Raw genomic sequence first — 20,765 nt, 5'->3', positions numbered from 1 at the left:
GCATTCCATAACAAGCCTTCTTACAGGGGCAGGTGAGAAGGGGGAGCCATTACCCTTATGTCTCGATGAGGTCAATTGAGACAGGCCCATGCATTACCCTAAATCCCCTCAAGTCTTGATGGGGGCCGGTCAAGGCACACACACAGATTCTCCCACAGGTTTCCTGTGGATTCCCCCCTCACTGACCAATACCCACTTGCTTTATAGAGCAACAGACAAAGAAGGCATCTTGCCAACAATAGCATAGTAAATATCACATTATGTCACTCCATATCTCACGGCGCAGTCTCAGTAGGACTATCACTATGATCCTAGGAATTACTATCCAGGATCCTTGGGGCTATTCTGGGAGTTATTATCTAACACCTGGAACCTAGACATTACCATGGCCATGGATCCTGAGAAATGGAACTCTAAAAAGGAAAACAAACCTGCCACCCTGGGGGATGTCCAGTGGATTTCCCAACTCCAAGATCCATGCAAAAGCTTCTTATACCTTTAGGAGGGGAGAAGGTAGCAAGGCCTGGTCATGAAATCCCAGCTGTCCTCAGCAATCTGAGCAAAGAAGACCACTTCATTTTGGTTGTTTTGCCCACCATGCCATGAATCCCAGAGGAAGGGGGCAAGGGCATCAGAGGCCTACATGCTACTTGAGGCAGATTCCCCCACAAGGCAAGATCTCAGGATAGGACTTAAGCTCAACCCAATTGCTGGGAATGCTAACATTCTGACAGTGCTAGGGTCATTTAGGGAGTGACAGGTAACACAATTGTTAATGTAATATTAACAACTTCTGTCCATATAGTAACAATTTTCTGTCAAGATTATGTCTGCATTTGCAGGCAATTGGCCAACAGTTATTAAGTGTCTACAATGTAGCAGCTGCTTAGAAACAAAAACACAAGCTTACAAGTGTAACTGGGCAACATACACATACCTGGTGCATTGGGTTGCACTAAGACTCTTGGGACATCCTGTACACGAAACCCCCTCAAAGGGAACCTGACTGGGGGGAGTGGAGGAAGAGGGGAAGAACAGGAAAAGTCTCAAGCAGAAGGTTGTGCCTGAGCTGAGTCCTGAAGGAAACCACCCATTTCAAAGTCTACATTTTGGGTAAATCAATTAGGGGTACAGTGGAAGTTTGTATGATACATTGAATCAAAATATTAATTTTTTTAAAATGGGTAAGACATGACAAATTTGAACTTGATTTGACCTTTGTTTGGGGATGGGCAGGGTAAGGATGGCTGACATAGGAAAGCCTTTCCTGAAGAAGAAAAAGGTGGAAGAAACTGAGGCTGCGCTGGAGAAGAGCAGGAGGAGAAGCTTTCTTTGCTGTCTCCATCCCCTAGCTTCTCAGGGCCTTAAGGGTTCAGGCCCTTGAACTGGAGGCTCTCTCCTCACCTCCTTCCCCCTAGTCTCCTCAACCCAGGCCCAACTCAAGCAGAAGCACGTGCAGCCCAACCCCAAAGCGAAAGATCTAGGCAACAGCGCCCGCCCTTAAACGGAGGTTTCCCCCCCCCCCATGCGCGGTGACGTCAGACGCCGCTGTCACAGCCGGCGCTGGGAGGGGGGGTTTGGTGTGTGGGAGAATGGCCGCCGCCGCCGCCAGCGGGACCCCGGGAGGTAAGAGCCTTGGCCTCTTGCCGGCCTCCGCACCCCGCGCCAGGGGGCGCAGGTCCGCTCGTGCCGGCCCCAGCGGCTTAGCCCCGCGGCGCCCCACCTCTAGCCCCTTGCACTCCCTTCCTCCTTCCTCCTCCTCCTCCGCCGCCCCCTCCCCCGCAGTAGGGGGCGCCGCTCCTTCACAGCCCCCAGCGGCTCCCTCTCCCCGCCCCCCGGTTCCTGTGCTGGGGGACCTGCGGCCCGGAACCTCCTCCTGCCCCGGGGCGCCCCCCCCACCTGGCTGCACCTGGGCGCCCCAGAGGAGGCGCGAACCTCCGTGACCCCGAGCTTTGGCCCCATCTGCACCAGCCCTCACCTGGCGGGCACTTTGCGATTGTGCCCCGCGATGGCACCCCCACCCCCTGCCCGAGCACACACACAACACACACTCTCACATTCTGCCATCACCTGGGCTTGTCATCCCCCTCCGACCCTAGCCAGCTTGGGCATCATCTCCCCATCCCCCTTTCCTCAGATACCCCAGCTCAGCTCCAAGCGGAGATGCCATCCCAAGCCGCCTCCCATCTGTTCCCAGGAAAGGGAGGGCTTGGGCCTTGGGTTGGAGACAATTTGGTGGAAGTGAGATAGGACCTGAGAGAAAGGATGGGGGAGGGGGAGCAATGTTTTCTTAATTTCCATATGGGGTAGGACAAAACCCTTAGCCTGGGTGTGTGAGAGAAAGGAGCTTTTGGAGTGTGGGGCATAGTATGGGGAAGGTTGAAGGAGCCCCAGCTGCTCACCTGGGCCTCAGTCACAGTTGAGAAAAAGGGGAGGAGGCTAGAACAAGCTTTCAATGAGGTCCTTCACTTAGAACTGCAAAAGGGAGGAAAAAAAAAAAAAACAGGATAGTGTCAGGGAGCATCCCAGGGCCTGGACCTTGTGACTTACCTTCTATGCTCTAAGTGTCCTACCTTCAGCTTCTCCCAGCGCTCCTCCCTAAGCCTTGTTCTTTGCAGAGACTCAAATATTCAGGTCCCCAACCTGTTCTTTGGGGCATTTGCTGCCTCACAGCCATATGGTCCCTTAGCCCCATCTACTCTCAGCCGGGCCTACTCTCAGCTTTCTCAATCTTGTGAAAGAACCAGTTCTGGCTCCATTTCCTTTACCCCTCATTCTTAGTTGCTGTCCCCTACACTGCAGTGGAAGGAGGGCTGGATTTGGACTCAGAGGACCTGGGTTTGAAATCCACTCTTTGACTAACTAGGGTGACGAGCCTCTCCAGGCCTCCGTAAACTCATCTAGAAAATGAGGGAGTTGGACCTCTGAGGTCCTTGCCAGCTCTAAATTTATTTTTCTGTGAATTTGTTCCCTTCCCCTTATTCTCCAAGTTATCCCTTTTCTGATATAGCTTGGTTCCCATTACAAATCTTTCTGTTTCTCCAGTTCCCTCTTTCCTCCTGCCTCCACAAGCTATTCTTCAGATCACTCTACCCCCAACCTTCCCTCTCAGGAATCACAGCTTCTCCAGGGGCTATAAGCCTTTCTTAGGTGAGGTGGGAGAGGGGGAGATGCTGAGTATGAGCCTGCCTTATCTTCTTCCAGGACATATATCCCCTCCCCCAGGCCCATCAGGCAGAGGGTGACCTTGCCATTTGGAGCTACCTTCACCATGAATAACAAGGACACCACTGAGGTTGCTGGTGAGTTCTGTACTTCCCCCCTCCCCCAGAGCCCACCACCCCAATACACTAGGTTTCAAAATGTTAGGGTTGAAAAGAACCTTGTCAGTCTTCTAGACTAATTTTTCTCATTCTCTAGTAAGAGTATACTGACCCTTGGTTTCCAATTCTTCTCAGAGAACAGCCATCACCTGAAGATCTTTCTCCCCAAGAAGTTACTGGAATGTCTTCCCAGATGCCCACTGCTGCCTCCTGAGCGGCTACGATGGAACACAAATGAGGTTCCCCAGGGGTGCTAAATAGACAAGGGTGGGAGGAAAGGCTTTTGTCCTAGATGTAGGAGGCCCTGGTGGGCAGGAAGAAGGGAGTTTTGTTTTGTTTTTGGCAGGTATATGTGTCTCAGTGTCCATACATGACAACTGTTAAGCATTTGAGCACCTACCACGTTCAGGGTACCATATCAAGCATGGTCTTCAGGCTTCTTCAAGAAGCTTATAGTTAGTTGGGGAAACAAGATTTAGTTATATAGTTAGGCCATAAGCTCTTTGAGGACAGAAACCCTGAACTATCTAATATAGTACTGTGGTATAATAATATAGTATTTTAAAGGTAGAAGAACTCAGTGACTCTTCATTGGTTCAGTGGGCTGATTTGGTATAAAAACATAATTGAGCTATCCATAGGTGATCAGTGCCAAATAATAATACAGGTAGTAGGTGCTATGAGATGGCACAGGGTGGCTGTGGTGAGGGAGAGATAACATGGTGTAATTAAAAGAACACTGCATTTGTAGACAGAGGCTCTGAGTTTATTGGCCTCAGTTTCTTCATTTGTAAAATGATGGGATTGGACTAGATGGACCTCTAAAGTATCTTCTGAAAAAAAAAAGTATCTTCTGGCTTCTGTATCCTCTAAGGCTTAATAGAATGTAAATTTCTGGGGGTACAGACTGCTACATTTTTTTTCTTCATAGCCCTTGCCTTCTATTAAAGTCAGTACATAATATAAACTTTTGGGGTTTTTTTTTATGCCACTATTAAGCTTTGTTTTATCTAGTGATATAAGTATGCAGAATGAAGTTACTCAAAGATTCACTGTAATTTAAACTCTGGAGAAATGAAAGGAGAAAATCGCTTGAAGGATAGGCAGGATTCGCATAGGTTAGGGATTTGTTTGTTTTGTTTTTTGGTAATGGGCTACATTATCAGAAAGCCTTATGTGTGCTAGCCACATTCTTTTTTTTAACCATTATAGTTATTAATTGATCTAAGCTTAATATTATGATTCCTAGGGAGTAATGAATTACATAGCTGTAGTGGCAGACTGGTAATTAGGCCCTGGTGGCCTAAGAGTCCATGTATAATAAGAGTCCATGGTAATAGGGCAAGACCTTGTTTTGCTAATCTTAGGTGTATTTGGCTCAAAGACCTGATGTTGGATACCCAGAAGATGGGTGGAAAGATGGGGACAATACAAATGAGGGATCATCACGAGTTGGCTTGGAAGCTAGACTCTTTTACATTTGTTGGGTGGGGAACAGTGTGGCTAGGGTAAAGGGTTGGTCATGTAGAGAACAAGGGCAGATCAGATTGGAAAGGAAAGTTAAGGGAATATAGTATATATGTTGGGGGGGGAGGGGGAGCAGGAATTCTTGACTGCAAGGCTAAGGAATTTGGACTTTACCCAGTAAGCCAGGGGTGTGGAACCTGTGGCCTCCAGGCAAACCCCCTTGTTCTGTGAAGTTTGGATTCAGTCAAAGGAACGAACTTGAGGACCCAGAGGGCCATGTGTGGCCTCAAGGCTGAAGGTTCCCCACCCCTGTTGTAGGCAGTGAGAAGCTGTTTAAATGCATTTGAACATATGGAACAAGGGAGGCATGACAGGAAAGGAATTTTTAGGATTGCGATAGTCCCAAATTTGAGACAATAAAGACCTCACCAAGGTGGAGGCAATGGGAACAGAAAGTGTCTGGTTGGATCAGAGTGGAAGTAAAAGGTCAGATTTTTTGTTGTTGTTCTGTTTATGAGTCAGGGAGAATAACCAGCTTTTGGAAAATGTCACTTAGCCCTCATGTGAAAGGCTCCTGGAGGAAAGGGGGAGGGTCATGATTTCTTTGTGTCAAGTCAGAGAAAATGGAGCCTCTGAGCTTCCTTATGGCAGTTGGAAGGGATGATCAGGCCTTAATAGGGCCTATTCCCGGAGATAGTCCCTCTAGCATCCAGAACTTGGCAGTTGGTAGGCCTTTGGAGTTTTGACATGCCAGGGAGAAAAGTAAGGGAAGGAGCTTAGAGAGAAAAGCTATAATATAAGGGGGTTGGGGAGAGAACTAGAAGGGGGAAGAGAACAGAATGAGCATTTTTTTCCCTCATAGGAGATTGCCTCTTACTTAATCACCTTTGAGAAGCATGACGAGTGGCTGTCCTGCTCCCCCAAGACCAGGTAAGGGAAATTGGAGGAGGGTGTTAAGGCTAAGGATACAGGATCCCAGAGCCTGCTTTATCTTCTTCTATACTTCCCCAGGCCTCAGAATGGCTCCATCATCCTCTATAATCGCAAGAAGGTAAAGTACCGCAAGGATGGCTACTGCTGGAAGAAGCGGAAGGATGGAAAAACCACTCGAGAGGACCACATGAAACTGAAGGTGCAGGGCATGGAGGTAGGGGAAGCCCCTTAGAGTTTGGTGTCCGGTTCTCCTGTCTCTAGATTTTAATCTAATCACTCATTCCCAGGCTCATTTCCTAGAATTGAAGTGTTGCTATAATCACCCCTCCCCGCCACAGTCTTAGGTCAACATCTCACCTCTTGGGAAGCAGACTGGTTCCCCATTTCCTTCAGTAACCCAGCTGTTTGGGCCTTTGTTTCTCACAGGGACTCCTCTGTCCAGTCTCCTAGCTTCTCTGACACCTTCATTAGAAATCCTTGTCTATGGCCTGAGTCCCAACTTCAGCTTTTGTAACCCCCCTATTCTCAGTGTCCCAATACCTATTTCATGGGTGTTCCTAGGAGGTTCCACTTTGAAAGTCCTGAATACCTCATCCCCTTCTTTTTTTTCTTCACTTGTTTGACTCTGTATCATTTGGATTTAGGGGGAACCTAGGTTCATGGGGGCAGGGGGGGGCAGGTCTCATGGGAGAGAGAAGTCATTTGAAAGGGACTAAAGAGAAGAAGTGGGAAGCAGCCTTCCCCTCCAACTATCTCTTGGCAGTGTCTCTACGGCTGCTACGTTCACTCCTCCATTGTTCCCACATTCCATCGTCGCTGCTACTGGCTGCTACAGGTATTGAGGGGATTGGGGAGTCAGATTCTTGGGCAGTTAGGAGGGAGTGAAGAGAGGAGAGGAAAGAATTTGAGTTAGAGGAAAGAGGGTCATGGACTAAGGAGGCCAAGCACCTGGGCATCTGGGAGGAATGGAAGTTTATGAGGGAGGTGTAAGAGCTGAAGAGGTTTCTGGGGGAGGTGGAGGAGAACAGAATTCTGGGAAGGGAACTAAGTATCATGGGGCGGAACATCTAGGTCCCAGTGTCCACTGGCACCCTGTGTCTACCATTGCTGCCCTCAGAACCCTGACATCGTCCTTGTGCACTACCTGAATGTCCCCGCCCTGGAAGACTGTGGGAAGGGCTGCGGCCCCATCCTTTGTTCCATCAGCAGCGATCGAAGGGAATGGCTCAAGTGGTCCAGGGAAGAGCTGGTGGGGCAGCTGAAGCCCATGTGTAAGAACCCCAGAGTAAAAGTGGGTCTCAGGGCGCTCTCACAGAAGCCAAGACTATTCCCAGGTGCCTCAGGAGTGACCAGCTCTCCCTAGCTAGTAAGGAGGTTTGATCCCTGATGCTGCTAGGAGCTGAAGTGCTGGTGGATTCTCAAGGCCTTGTATTGCAGAAGTGGTGGGAGTTAAAGGAAAGAAATGGACTACATATCCCAGGAATGCTCGGAACAGCTACCTTTTCCCAGGCTACTAGTCCCATGGTATCATGGGAGTTGTAGTCCAGTGAGGGAGAGAGGGACAACAAGGGGAGTTTAGGGGCTGGATTTTCTTAGGTTCACACAGCAGGCCCTCCCTCCTCCCCTTTTCAGTTCATGGCATCAAATGGAGCTGTGGGAATGGGGCAGGTGAGTTATCAGTGGAACAGCTGGTGCAGCAGATTCTGGATACCCACCAGGCCAAGCCCCTGCCCCGTACCCATGCCTGCCTCTGCAGCGGAGGGCTCGGTTAGTGACGGGACCCAAGGGCTCCCTCTGACTCTGAGTTCTATTCCCCACCGGGGACACAAACACCCTTTATATTTGTTTGCATGCTAATTTACATATATTTTGCACATTGTTTCCTAATAGTCCAGTGGGACTGAGGACTTCTCTAAGCCCACCTTTTCTTCAGGAAATGCCTTCCCAGGCTTTTGGCCAGTTTGTCACTCTGTCATTTATCTTCGTGATCCCCAGTCTCTGTGCACCATTCATGCATAAGCATCAGCTCACTGCCTTTTTCTTTCTCTCCACCAGCCTGTTTCTTTTCCCCTGGCAACCTTGCAATTCCCCTGTGCTCTTCTCCTTGCAGTGCCTGTCCAGCCAGAATTTGTGGCATCTCTGCTTCCCCCCAATGGCCAGTCATTATTACACATCTATGTATATCGGGGTCCTAATGGATAGAAAATCTCCACTGGAAAAAAATTGGAAAGTTGTCTTACTCTACTCCTTCTCTTTCTTCCCTACCCCATTCTTCACTACAGGTTCCACAGGGAGCCTTCCCCACAAATGCAGCAATACCAAGCACCGAATCATCTCCCCTAAAATTGAGCCTCGGACCTTGGCCATACCCCCAATCCCACCTCCAAGACCCCCTGAACCCCTTCCACAGGCTTTCCCACCCCTTACTGAACCCCCTGAGCTTCCCAAGGTTGATACCTCACCCTCTTCCTCCTCTTCCTCCTCTTCTTCCTCTTCTTCTGGCTTTGTTGAGCCCCCTGAAATTAGCCCTAGACCTCCAGTAACTCCAGGAGGGCTGCCCAGGGCGGGACCTGCTCTCCTCCTCCTGACAGGTTTGGAGCAGCTCACTGGGGGTTTAACTCCCAGCAGGCACTTGACTCCTCAGCCTGAGTTTGGGCCCTCCCTGGGCCTGGCCCTGGTCCTAGGCCCTCAGCCTCCTGCCCCACCTGGCCCTCCCAGTCCTGCCTTTGATCCTGATCGATTTTTCAACAATCCCAGTCAAGGCCAGACTTATGGAGGTGGGCTGGGGGTGAGTCCTGATTTCCCTGAGGCAGAGACAGCCAGAACACCTTGCCCAGCCCTGGAACCTGCTGCTGCTCTGGAGCCTGTGGCATCAGACCAAGGGACTACTCCCAAGCCTGGGGAAGGAAGAGAAGGGAACCGATTCTTTATCCGAGATGATGCAAGTGGGGAGGGAACTGGGCATGCTACAGTCTCCTCATCCCCATCCATGGAGTCATCAGCCCGGCCTGGAAGAGGTGAAGGGCTGTTTGGAGGACCAGGGGGGACCAGCGAACTAGAGACTTTCAGCTTGTCTTCCTTCCCAGACCTCATGGGGGACCTGATCAGTGAGGAGGCTCCAGGGGCTCCCGGCCCTCCAGCTCTTAGCATTATCACTGACTTCTCTCCTGAGTGGTCCTACCCAGAGGTGAGTCTCATTCGTTTATCATTCCTCCTCATTACTCGCTGCCCCATTCCCACCCTGAGCCTAGCCCCTCGGTCACCCAAACCTAAGTTTCCACAGGAACCGTAGCCCTGTAGTCTATGATCTAGATTCCTTAACTTCCCTCAGATTTTTATGGCATATGGTCTATCTTGTTTTCCATGCTTTTTCTCCCTTAATTACCTTAATACATACAGGGTATCCCAAAAGTCTTACTGCAGTTTTGAACTTAAATAGATTAAAATTGCATTAAGACTTTTGGGACATCCTGTATATTATTCAGAGGGCACTCTCATTCTCTGGTGACTCTGTGTTTAGATGGGAATATTTGCTTGTTCACAGGGTGGGGTCAAGGTATTGATCACAGGTCCTTGGACAGAGGTCTCAGAGCGTTATTCTTGTGTCTTCGACCACATCCTTGTGCCAGCCTCACTTGTCCAGTCTGGTGTCCTGCGCTGCTACTGTCCTGGTATGGAGGAGTGGGAAGTATGGATCAGACAGGTCAGGGTGGGATAGTCTCCAGATACCTTATCAGGAGCTTCACCATTAGAGCTTGGAGGCTGGAGACTTAATATGGGGAAAGCCAGAAGGTCACCAAGGTTATACGTGAAATTAGTCTCTGTCCTTTTCTCCAAAGTAGCCAGGACTAAGGAGGCAGTATGGAGCAATGGAAGGAATCCTGAACTTGGAGTTAAAAAACTTGGCTTCTAGTCTCAGCTGTTCTTATTTACTGTGTGCCTTAGCCAAGCAATTTAACTTACTTATCTGAACCTCATTTTGTATTGTCTGGTCTCTAAGACTGTTCCTAGCTTTGTGCATCTATGGAGTTAAGGGGTAGAAAAAGAGAGATGAGGTCTAGGGTGCTTAGAGACAGAAAGGGATAGTGCAAAAGACTCGAGTCCTAGCTCTACCACTTACTAGTTTTATGATCGTAGGCAAGTGATTTCCTCTTTTGTAAAATATAAATGATTCTTGCCACTCAAACCTCACATGATTGTTGTGCTTTGCAGTCTATAAAGCACTATGTAGATGTGAGCCACTGTTATTAATACTGACTTTCATCCCAGCATGCTAAAATGAACCCTGGCCTCATAGCCCAGATCCCATTGCCAAGAAACATTTCTACCCTATCCTAACACGCCTATCAACCAGGATCAGAGAAAAGCATCAAAGGTTTTACCCCTGATGAATAGGAAGATGGGGTCTCGAAAACAATCCAGGAATCATAGGACCTGCCTCAACAGGCTTTGTTGTATGTGGTATTCCACCCTTGCCAACACCACCACCTTGTGAGTTGGGAGGCTTGGGGATAAAAAGAGTAGAACTGGGCTTTCTTACCTTCTAGTCTAGACAGGCGATCAAGACCTTAGTTACACACTCAAAGGGCCGTGAGAATCACCAGGTCATTTGCAAAACTAGACTCCACTTCTTGGAAACTTTATCTACTAATCTCTAGTGAAGTTGGATGGGAGCGGAGGGAGAGAATAGTAGGATGTCTTTACCAGTCAAGGTGTATCAGAGAGTTCAGGCAATACCTGGTCAAAGACTTGGAGTCACCATTGCCAAGGAGTACATTTCTCCTAACATCCAGGTTTGCTGGGGCCTCTGGGAAAGGCAGAGGGAAGAGTATGGGTAGGATAAGGCCTCAGGACGTTGATCTAGGTCTCTGGGTGCTGGCAGGGGTTACCTCAATAAGAGAAGCTGACATTCTTCTCCCTCCTCTTTTGTCTACCCTAGCTCACGAGGCAGGGTTGGTGTCTCTTCAGGTGGCAGGAGAAGAGGGCCCGCTCTCTGCCTCGGTGCTCTTTGAGTACCGTGCCCGCCGTTTTTTAGCTCTTCCCAGCACCCAACTCGACTGGCTGTCCTTAGATGGTGAGTACCTAGCCTGCCCGTAACCCCTGTACTTCACTTCTCTCTCCTTACTGTTGGTTCCTATTTCTTTCAGGGATTTGGTTGGGTATCTAGTCTGCCAGTCAGTAAGCAGCCGCTAGATGCCGCACACTATGCTAAGCCCTGGGATTACAAAGCTCACAACCTAACGGGGGAAATAGACAAACAAGCTGTATACAGGATAAGTAGGAAAACACTAGAATTGAGAGGGCTTGGGAAAGGCTTCTCTAGAAGGCGGGATTAGAGTTGGAACTTGAAGGAAGTGAAGAGGGAGATGACTCCGGGCGTGGGAGACAGTCTGTGGAAATGCCCAGAGTTGAGAGATGGAGCGTCTTGCTCCAGGAAGAGGGAGGAGGCCCGTTATCACTGGATTGAAAAGTGTCCCTTGGGCAAGTCATTTAACCCCAATTGCCCTGCCCTCCCCCTTGTAGGTGGGGAGTAAGGTGTAAGAAGACTGGAAAGATGGGACAGGCGGCTTGGTTATGAAGGGTTTTGAACACCAAGTAGAGGATTTTATATTTGATCCAGAAAGTGATAAGGAGCCGCTAGTGTTTATTGAGTTTTTGGGGGTGGGGAGGAATGTTAGACCGGTGCTTAAGAAAATCACTTTGGCAGAGTCCTCTAGCTTCCGGCTTTCTAGTCGTGTCCAGGGCCTAGTTCTAGTTTTTTCTTGATCTATAGCTGGCTTCTTCTCCACCTGTTCTTTCCTAGATTTCTTAGACTCCATCTCTAAACCCTGGGACTTTTTCTGTTTCCCTCTCTGGGTTTTGGCTATTCCTGTCTGCAGAACTTTCTTCCTTGGAGTCTAATGCTTGGACTATCTGTCTTCCCTCATAGTTTTTCGTAGTTCCTTTGTCATTCTTTGTCTTGGTGCTTTTTCCACATCTCTTTTTCCCTCTTCAGCCCTGCTTATGGCAAAAGGAAGCTATAATGTAGTGCAGTGAACAGCGGTGGGCCTGAAGTCTGGAGATGTGGCCTCAAGTCCCAGATCATCCATGTAACAGCTGTGTGATGTTGGGCCTTTTTTCTTCTTTGTAAAATAAGAATTTTGTACCTTAGGTACATTGTGTACCTAAGAGCATTGGTGTGAAGAAAATTTTTTATGAACGTGCTTTTAACAACCCATCAGCGTTTGTGTCCCATTCTGACAATTTTTTTCTGGTGGAATTTTTCTGGTGAAATTCTCAATGTTATAAGTCTTGGGAATTTCTGTATCTGAAGCACTGGCTTTGGACTCAAGGTTCAAGTTCTACCTCTCTGACACCTGTGTGACCTTGGGCAAGTCACTTAGTTTCCTCATCTGCAAACTGAAGCTGGTCTAGGTGGCCCCGAGGTCCCTTTTAGCTCTAGATTGTATGAACCTGAGATCCTGAGTTATTAACTCCTTCCTTTCTTCATGTTTGTGTGTTTTCCCCTCAATTTTCTCCTAACAGTTCTTCCCCTCTGTCATTGTATCTTCAAATCTCATTGGATCTTTGTTTCCTGCCCCTTCTCATATTAAGTTTCTGTCCATCTTACCTCTTGTCAACACCCTCCTTCACCTGTCCCTTCCCTGCCATGTCAAGCACAACCGTACTCAGCTTTCCCCCTCCGTACCCTCACCCCCCACAAGGGCAGGGTTGTTTTAAATGACTCTCCAAGGCCTCTTGAGGGAAGCAGTAACTGAAGAGGAGAGACTCTGGAGTTACCAGGCCTCACTGTGGAGGCAGAGGTAGTGTTGGGGGCAAGGAGAAGAGATAGAGAACCTCCGAGAGAGGACGCATAAAGGAGGAACTGTTCTGAAGAAAGCAGGAGAGATTTCCAAGACCCATTACCCAACCCTTTGCCATTCTCTCTGTATTATCACATAAACTGATTTTCAGGGTCCCTGGTTCGGGTTTTTGGAGGTATCTTTCCTTCTTGGGTATCCTGTTCCTCCTAGATCTTGGAATACTTCTTGTATCTGGTATTTGGAAGGTTGTTCACATCCTTTCCCAACTCAATCTCTTACCCTTTTCTCCTACAAGACAACCAGTTCCGGATGTCCATACTGGAGCGACTAGAGCAGATGGAAAAACGGATGGCAGAGATGGCAGCAGCTGGACAGGCTCCTCCCCCAGGTTGTGACCCTCGCCCAGTACAGGTATTTGGAGAGAGGGAAGGTGGAATGTTTGTTGCACCTTCCCTAAGCAAACAGCTGTGGTGTTTGATCCACCTTACTTTCCTTCCTTCCTCTGCATCTTCTGACCTCTTTAGCCTGGTGCCCCTCTCCTCTTCCTGATACACCATGTCTCCCAACACTACCTTCTCCTTTCCCAAGGGTAGCTGTTCTGGGTGCCATCTTGGCATGCCTGCTCCTCAAACTTTCTGGTCTAGAAAGGGGGAGAAACCGGGGAAGGTAATGGGGGGCTCTTCAAAGATCTGGGGGTCTTGATTTATACCAGTGAACTGTGTGGCGCTGTTTTAGGGACAAGGACACTTAGATGTCTGACCAGAACGGTCTGGAGAGAACTAAGAGACAGAGGCCTGGTTTCTAGAGGGAAGTGGAGACTGAGGACAGAATTAGAAAATGGAGGAAGAAGAGGGTCTGGGTCTCAGTAGGTGAATGGGATCAGACAGTTGCATTAGGGCCGTTTGAGGATTATGGGAGAGGATGTTTGGGGGGCCTGATTCAAGAGGCAGGGTTAGTAAGCACTCAGATAGATAGCTGGCAGCTGGAAGACCAAACACCTGGGCCCCTAAGGTCAGCAGAAGCCATGGGACCAAAATCTAGGCCCTTGGATGAGGGTGTGTGTATTACAGGGAGGTGTCCCGGGGCCTGGGTTTGAGGCCCGTGTGGTGGTCCTAGTAGAACGTATGATCCCTCGTTATGGCTGGCGGGGCCCTGATCACCTGGTTCACGGGGGACCCTTCCGGGGTATGAGTCTCCTTCACCTGGCAGCAGCCCAGGGCTATGCCCGTCTCATTGAGACCCTGAGCCAGTGGAGGTGAGTACAGGTTGGGAAGGGAAAGGGTTGGGAGTGGGTTGGAAGGTGGAGAGCCAGAGTAGTAGATCCAGGATCAGAAAGAGTTAATGAAGTGGGGGGCAGGGTTATTATAGCTGAGCAAGATGGGATTGAAGAAAGGTTAGAAATTGGGAACTGAGAGACTGTAGATGCCCTTAGTCCTTGTCTCCTAGGCTTAAGTACTCCATAACCTGTTAATCTCTTAAGGTTTCTTGACCCCACCCACACCCTTTGCCCACTGACTTGCCCTTCTAGATGTCTTGACCTCTGGTCCCTTGTCTCCTTGATGTCTGCCCCTCTTAGTCCAACCTCAACCTGTACCTACCCTCTTGTGCTCTGATTAGCTTCCCTTATCGCCCTTCTTCTCTTGCCACCCCTCCAGGACTATGGAGGCCCAAAGCCTGGACCTGGAGCAAGAGGTGGATCCACTTAATGTGGATCATTTCTCCTGTACTCCTTTGGTAAGGAGACCAGATTCCTGGTCCCTCAGTGGCTACTGAAATTGGGGTAGGTTTGTGGGAAGAGGGGAAATCGTGAAGCTGTGGGGTTTGGAAGGCCTAAGTCCTTTGAGGGGAAGAGGGGCAGAGGGATATAGAAATAGAGTCATGGACTGAATGGTTGAGTTCCTAGGAGGATAAAGGTATTTCTGTCCAGCCCTTACAGTGTGTTCTTCCATCTTAAACCCTCCCTTCTCTAGATGTGGGCCTGTGCCCTAGGACACCTAGAAGCTGCTGTGCTCCTTTTCCGATGGAACCGCCAGGCACTGAACATCCCTGATTCGCTGGGCCGACTACCCCTGGCTGTGGCACATTCCCGGGGGCATGTACAACTTGCCCGATGCCTAGAAGAGCTACAGAGACAGGAAGCTTCAGTTGAGCCCCTGCCTGCCCCTTCACCACCCTCTGCCAGCCCTGACACTGGTGAGGATGTTGCCAGAGAACAGGAGAGCAAAAAAGAATGGAATTGAGAAATGTGAGAGGGGAGGAAACCTTGGGGCAGGGAGCAGCTTAGAGGAAGAAAGATAGGATGACTGGGGGAAACAAATGCAGCCAGAAGGCTAGAAAGTGAAAGAAAGAAGGTAGGAGACAAGGGGTGGCATAGAAATAGGAAGGAGGAGTGGGGTGTGGGCATGAGAAGGGCTAAAAGATATAGGAGGAAACTAGCAAGACCACCTTGGATAGCACCTTCCTTGATCATAAATGCTTTTTGAATTGCTGAATCCTTTCCTTCCATCCTTCTAGGTCTGAGCAGTGTCTCCTCACCTTCAGAGCTGTCAGATGGCACATTCTCTGTCACTTCGGCCTACTCTACTGCCCCCGACAGCAGTCCCCCACCTGCTTCTCTGCCTACTTCTGAGGGAGGCACTGAGGTGACACAGCCAGGCCAGTCTCCTCATAGTCTCTCTGAGGCTCCTAGCCTACTCATGGACTGTAAGGCCAGTAACCCCAAGGGGCTTCCCTCACCCCCCTCTGTGAGTGAGGACTCCACAGTAGAGGCTCCAGTCCAGGGTTATGGGGCCAATTCAAAGGGAGCCGATTGCCATCAGGCTGTGGACGAGATACAGGTATTTAGCAAACTGAGTCTGGGGAATGAGGATTTAGGGGTATGTGTGAATGAGGGTAAAGGAGACGGGGTTAGATAAAGCAGGGAAAATTGGGAATATCTCTAAAGGGACCAAGAGCTCCCCTTCTGGCGTGGTTTGGACCTGGAAGGCGTTGAGGTGGACAAAGTTGACCCATGTGTTTTCAGTTCCTGGAGCCTTTCCCCTCAGTAAGGAACAGTGGTGGGCTCACAATAAGAGCTTGTAAACTCTTGAGAATGAAAGAATAGATTTTTCATTTGTCTCATCATTGTTGACAAACATTTATTTAGTATCCTATGTATTGTGCTATGTTTTGTTATAAGACACAGCCTTACCCATGAGGTGTTCTAGTCTAATTGGGAAGGGCGTATACATAAAAAAATGAAAGAAGGTAAGTTAAATAAAAGAAAGGTAGTGTATGCTTAGTGTCACACGTGACATATTGACAGTGAATTTACGGGAGAGAGCAGTCATCAAGGGAAGGCTAAGGAAGGCTTTCTAGAGGATATGGTAGAACTGGAGCTGAACCTTTAAAGAAGGATTAGACTTAAGGGAAGAGGAAGGGAACAACAATTTAAGACAGGAAGACAGTAAGAGCAAAGGCAGCAATAAATACGGAGTAATGAATGGACAAATTTGACTGGAGTGAAGGGGAGGAGTAGGTAGCGGACGGGGAGGCAGTTTGGAGTCATTAATACTAGGCTAAGGAGTTTGGACTTCATTCTTACAATGTATTGTCTCTGCAGGAAGATTATAAATCCCTCAAGGGCAGAGAACTTTCTCTTTTTGTCTTCCACTTAGTGCCTGCTTGTCCATTCTTAGTGCCATTCTTGTCCTACCTTTTGTTACTCTGTGGACCACAGCACGCTAATGCTGTCCATGGGCTTTTCCTGGCAAAGATACTGGAGTGGTTTGCCATTTCCTTTTCCAGTAGATTAAGACAAATAGAGGTTAAGTGACTTGCCCAGAGTCACACAGCTAGTAAGTGTCTGAGGCTGGATTTGAACTCAGGTATTCCTGAGTCCAGGCCCAACACTCTATCTGCCAAGCCACCTAGCACTGTGCTATAACAGTAACTCAGTAAATATTCTAGCATGATCAGAGAAATAAAGGAATTAGAAGGAAAGGCCTAGTGGAGCTTCAGCCAACGGCAGGGAAAAGGAAAGGCTTGGAGATAGGATCAGGGCTCATTCATTTATAAGGCAGGATGAGGAGCTGATGGGTGGGATCTTTCATGTTTTCCACTAGGTGGACATGATCTCCTTGGCCAAACAGATTGTTGAGGCAACACCAGAACGGATTAAACAGGAAGACTTTGGAAGTGTCCCTGAGGCTAGAGGCCCTCTTCAAGAACAGACTGGACCCATGGGGCTCAGTGAGACTATGTCCTGGCTGGCTAGTTACCTGGAGAATGTGGATCACCTCCCTAGCCTCACCCAGCACAGGTGACTGCACTCAGGGTGGGTCCTCTGACCATTTTCCTTAAAATTGGACAAAGGGGACCACCAGGCTGTGTCCCAGGGACTTTGGGTGGAGCAGATGTAATCTCTGGTGTCCACTCTAGAAAAGCGCCCAATTAAGACCTTGCCCACAGTTCTGGACTCCTGAAAAGGAATAATAGCTCTTTAAAACTCAGTGATCAGGCAGCATCTCTCCACAGAAAGCCCTGTGGTGAGAACAAAGAAGAGGTGGGCCCCAATCTGATACCCTTCTTCCTCCTCTCCCTGAAGCAGCGAGCTGCCCTTTGATCAGGGTCGCCTGGCTGCTCCCCCTGCCCCATCTTGGGCAGAGTTCCTTGGGGCTTCAGCCAATGGGAAGATGGAAAGTGACTTTGCACTGCTGACACTGTCTGATCATGAGCAGCGGGAACTTTATGAAGCGGGTCGTGTCATCCAGACTCCCTTCCGCAAGTACAAGGTTGGGGCGAAATGGGGGGATAGAACCAGAAGGGGTGCACGGGTCACAGTGTTTGGGTTGAAGACATAGGGGAGAGGCAGATAGGAGCACTTTGATCATTAATTATCCTGTGGGCTCTAAAGAATACTAGGTGATGTCTGACATGATGGGGTGTGGTGAGATATGGTCACTGGGAATGTATGACTAAGGTAACTAAGTAGGAGGGTACTTAGTATATGGAGCAGCAGTAAATAAAAGGGAAGAGAGGCATTTCAAGTGTGGGCCCTGAGAGCCAACTCTACATTCAACACCAACCCTAGCACTAATCCCCATAGCAAGATTACATTATTCTGAAAGCTGGAATGACAAAGCCCCAGGAGATGTGAAATTTCTGAAGGGCATAGCTTCTGCATAGGAAAAGACAGTATTCAAAAAAAAGCCAGTGGAGGAGAACCATTGTGATCGTGATTATCAGCAAGTGGTAAAGTGCGTATTTGGTCTGTAGGCCCATGCAACTCAGCGGGACTGGTCTTAGGTGGGGTCTAGAGTCAGAAGTTGGGAAGGTCATGTTAGAGCCCATGGTTGCTATGGTAGAATAATTAGGTTCCAGACACAGGCCATGCCAAGGAGTCAAGGATCACGAGGACCACAGGACAGGTCTGTGAAGGTTAAATGTTGTGGGGAACCATGATCTTAGGGATAAGATGACCCTGTCCCAGTGGGGAAATGTTAGGGACAGAAGGTCTTCAAGTTTCCCCTGCTCCACCCACCCCCAAGGGCCGTCGACTAAAGGAGCAGCAGGAGATGGCAGCAGCTGTGATCCAGCGCTGTTACCGAAAGTACAAGCAGGTAAGACATACTGCCCCACCTCCAAATACACACTGCTTCCCCTACCCCTCTCTAGCTTAGTTTGGCTCTAACTCCACTTCTCTTCCCACAAGCTAACGTGGATTGCACTTAAGGTAACTAAGGGAGTATTTGGGAGTAAGGGACACATATGTCAGAAGAAGGATGGGTCTCTTCTCACACAGAGGCCTGCATCCATCTTGGCTTGAGAACAGACCTCTAGGTTCTCTGCCTTTTTGGAGACTCATCATTACAATACTCATTGTATTGTAAATACAATAGGTGTGGACTGCAATGGATTCCTATACTGCCTCAAATACTTAGTAGCTGTACAATTACAACTTCACAATCTCAGTTTCTTCCTGCTGTAAAATGGGGATAATGTCTACACTAAATACTTCAGGGTGGTTTTGAGGAAGGTGCTTTTCAAACCTTAGAACTTCATAAAAATGTGAGTTATTTGTCTCTCTGCCCCAATGTTGCTGTCTCTCGGTCATGTTTCGTCTCCACCTCCTGAATTCTGTCCTCCAGTTTGCACTCTATAAGAAGATGACCCAAGCAGCCATCCTGATCCAGAGCAAATTCCGAAGTTACTATGAGCAGAAGCGATTTCAGCAGAGTCGACGGGCAGCCGTGCTAATTCAACAACACTACCGTTCTTACCGATGCCGACCTGGACCCTGCCACCGGCCTCCTGGGCCCTCAGGCCCTCTGCCTCCCCGTAGCAAGTAGGCTCCTGAGCCCCTCGGTCATGATGGGTCCCAGACTCCACACAAAACTGCTGTCTTACAGTGTACACCCAACTTTCCTCTTCCCCCCACGGTAGTCAGAAACCTTGTCTTCCTTACACCTAAAATTTCACTGCGTTGGGCTGTCTATGCTCTCACTGTCTTGACTTCCCCTTTCCTGTCCAGTTTTCTCAGGCGGTATTGAAGAGGAATATGTATATTCTCCATTAGCTTGTTAGCTTCCCCTTCTCTCTCTTTCCAGAGGCTCCTTCCTCACCAAGAAGCAGGACCAGGCAGCTCGGAAAATTATGCGTTTCCTGAGGCGCTGTCAACACAGGTGCCTGGCCCTCCTCAACTACCTCTTTGCCCCTTGATTCCCCCAATTGTTGCCTTCTTTTAAAAAATATTTAGTATTTTATTTTTCTGCAGTTACATGTAATAACAAATTTTAACATCCATTTTTAAAACTTTTGAGTTCCACATTCTCTCCCTTCCTCCTTCCCCACCCCTCTCCCCCACCCCCCATTGAGGAGGCAAGCAATTTGGGGCAGCTAGGTGGCAAAGTGAGTGGAGCACCGGTCCTAGAGTCAGGAGGACCTGAGTTAAAATCCGGCCTCAGACACTTGACACACTTACTAGCTGTGTGACCTTGGGCAAGTCACTTAACCCCAATTGCTCTGCCTTCCCCCCCCTCCAAAAAAATTTTTTTAAAAAAAGAGAAGGCAAGCAATTCGATATAGCTTATGCATGTGTAGTCATGCAAAACATTTCTCTATTAGTCAAAAATCGTTTCCTTCCAAGACCGTTTTACTACTTGGCCTCTTTTTATCTCTCCCCCACAGGATGAAGGAATTGAAGCAGAGCCAGGAACTAGAAGGTCTCTCCCAACCTGAGCTGGCCACCTGATGGCCCACCACCACCATGGGGGGGGGGGGGGCGGGGGAGATGGTGTGTTTACAGGGATAATATCCCTTGTTGGAATAGGAGACAGCTTCCCTCCAAGACTCCGTGGAGCCTGTCCTCTCTGTAGGACTCTCCTGTCACCCTCTCTGAAGTCTTGTTTCCCCACCTTCTCCCAGTATTCCTGTCTCTCTGGCCTTCTCCTTCCCCCATTTTTATTGGCCTTGGCCTCTGGTCTGACCTACACCCAGTCTCCAGCTGCGCTCCGTCACGCCCTGCTGCTTTGCCTGCCTGCCTCACCTGTTTCTTTCCACAGTCCGCCTCTGAAAGGCTCTCCCAGTTTCCCATTTCCGCATCTGCTTCTTGGACCTTCCGTCCGTCTGTCTGCCGTGTTTCTGCCGTCACTCACACTTCTGATCCCTGGAGAAGTCTAGGCATGACTCCTTGTGTCGGCGCCCGCCCTGCCACTTCTGTATCCGGACTCGTTCTCTTTCTGCCCCCTCCTCTCCCTCCCCCCTACTGATGGGGTAGAAAGGGAGAACGGGAGAGGTGTAAATAACCGGTGTGCGCGGGAGCATCGTACGGAACTGCGAGGGATAGGGGTGGCGGTGCATGGGCCAATCGCTCCCGCACCCCGGCTTCAAAATGGGTGAGGGGGGTGTCTCCTAGTCTCCACCCCACTGCCCAGATGTGTCACTGTTTCTAAGTGTGCATGGGCTCGGTTTGTACAACTTGCCATTAAAACATCGCCGCAACCGTCCGACTCCTGCTTTTGTTTGGGGGCGGGGGACAGGACCGGGCCTCTACCAACCAGTGCACATCGGTGTAACTTACGAACTGGGGGAGTCGGGGGTGGCGGCTGCCAGGGTGCCCCCCCAGAAGGAAGGGTCGGGAGCTGGATCGGAAACCAGGAGAGGGGGAAGGAGTGCCGACCAGTGGGCAGGGAGGGTGGATGCAGCCGCCGCCCAAGGGCTTCGGAAGAATCGAGGAGCCCCGGCAACCTTTGCTCCAGCC

At 49.3% G+C, this 20,765-nt stretch overlaps 1 protein-coding gene across 7 annotated transcripts; it reads left to right on the top strand.

Annotated features, from left to right (window-relative positions):
• Nucleotides 1–1,543: 1,543 nt before the first annotated feature.
• On the top strand, nucleotides 1,544–20,507 carry CAMTA2 (calmodulin binding transcription activator 2). 7 transcript variants are annotated; one of them, XM_036766808.1, is made up of 23 exons: nucleotides 1,544–1,626; nucleotides 3,205–3,302; nucleotides 3,459–3,562; nucleotides 5,653–5,720; nucleotides 5,802–5,937; nucleotides 6,487–6,558; nucleotides 6,841–6,994; nucleotides 7,356–7,490; nucleotides 8,006–8,910; nucleotides 9,268–9,394; nucleotides 10,663–10,797; nucleotides 12,822–12,937; nucleotides 13,597–13,781; nucleotides 14,182–14,260; nucleotides 14,497–14,719; nucleotides 15,041–15,363; nucleotides 16,630–16,826; nucleotides 17,115–17,298; nucleotides 18,055–18,126; nucleotides 18,219–18,239; nucleotides 18,655–18,851; nucleotides 19,114–19,188; nucleotides 19,694–20,507. In XM_036766808.1, the coding sequence occupies exons 2-23, from the start codon at nucleotides 3,272–3,274 to the stop codon at nucleotides 19,755–19,757; spliced, it is 3,603 nt and encodes a 1,200-aa protein (XP_036622703.1). In that variant the 5' UTR covers nucleotides 1,544–1,626; nucleotides 3,205–3,271; the 3' UTR covers nucleotides 19,758–20,507. The 7 variants fall into 7 exon arrangements, with proteins under 7 accessions (XP_036622703.1, XP_036622702.1, XP_036622707.1 ...); XM_036766807.1 differs by having other exon boundaries at nucleotides 17,112–17,298; XM_036766812.1 differs by lacking the exon at nucleotides 7,356–7,490.
• Nucleotides 20,508–20,765: the final 258 nt, after the last annotated feature.

The sequence above is a fragment of the Trichosurus vulpecula genome, chromosome 7 (assembly GCF_011100635.1).
Source record: "Trichosurus vulpecula isolate mTriVul1 chromosome 7, mTriVul1.pri, whole genome shotgun sequence".
Classification (NCBI taxonomy): Eukaryota; Metazoa; Chordata; class Mammalia; order Diprotodontia; family Phalangeridae; genus Trichosurus; species Trichosurus vulpecula.
This window is presented reverse-complemented; position numbering and strand designations above follow the sequence as displayed.

Coding starts and splice junctions, on each gene's coding strand:
- CAMTA2 (XM_036766807.1), top strand. CDS start 3,272: ATGAATAACAAGGACACCACTGAGGTTGCTG. Junction 3,303..3,458: donor GGACACCACTGAGGTTGCTG/GTGAGTTCTGTA, acceptor AATTCTTCTCAG/AGAACAGCCATCACCTGAAG. Junction 5,938..6,486: donor TGAAGGTGCAGGGCATGGAG/GTAGGGGAAGCC, acceptor ATCTCTTGGCAG/TGTCTCTACGGCTGCTACGT.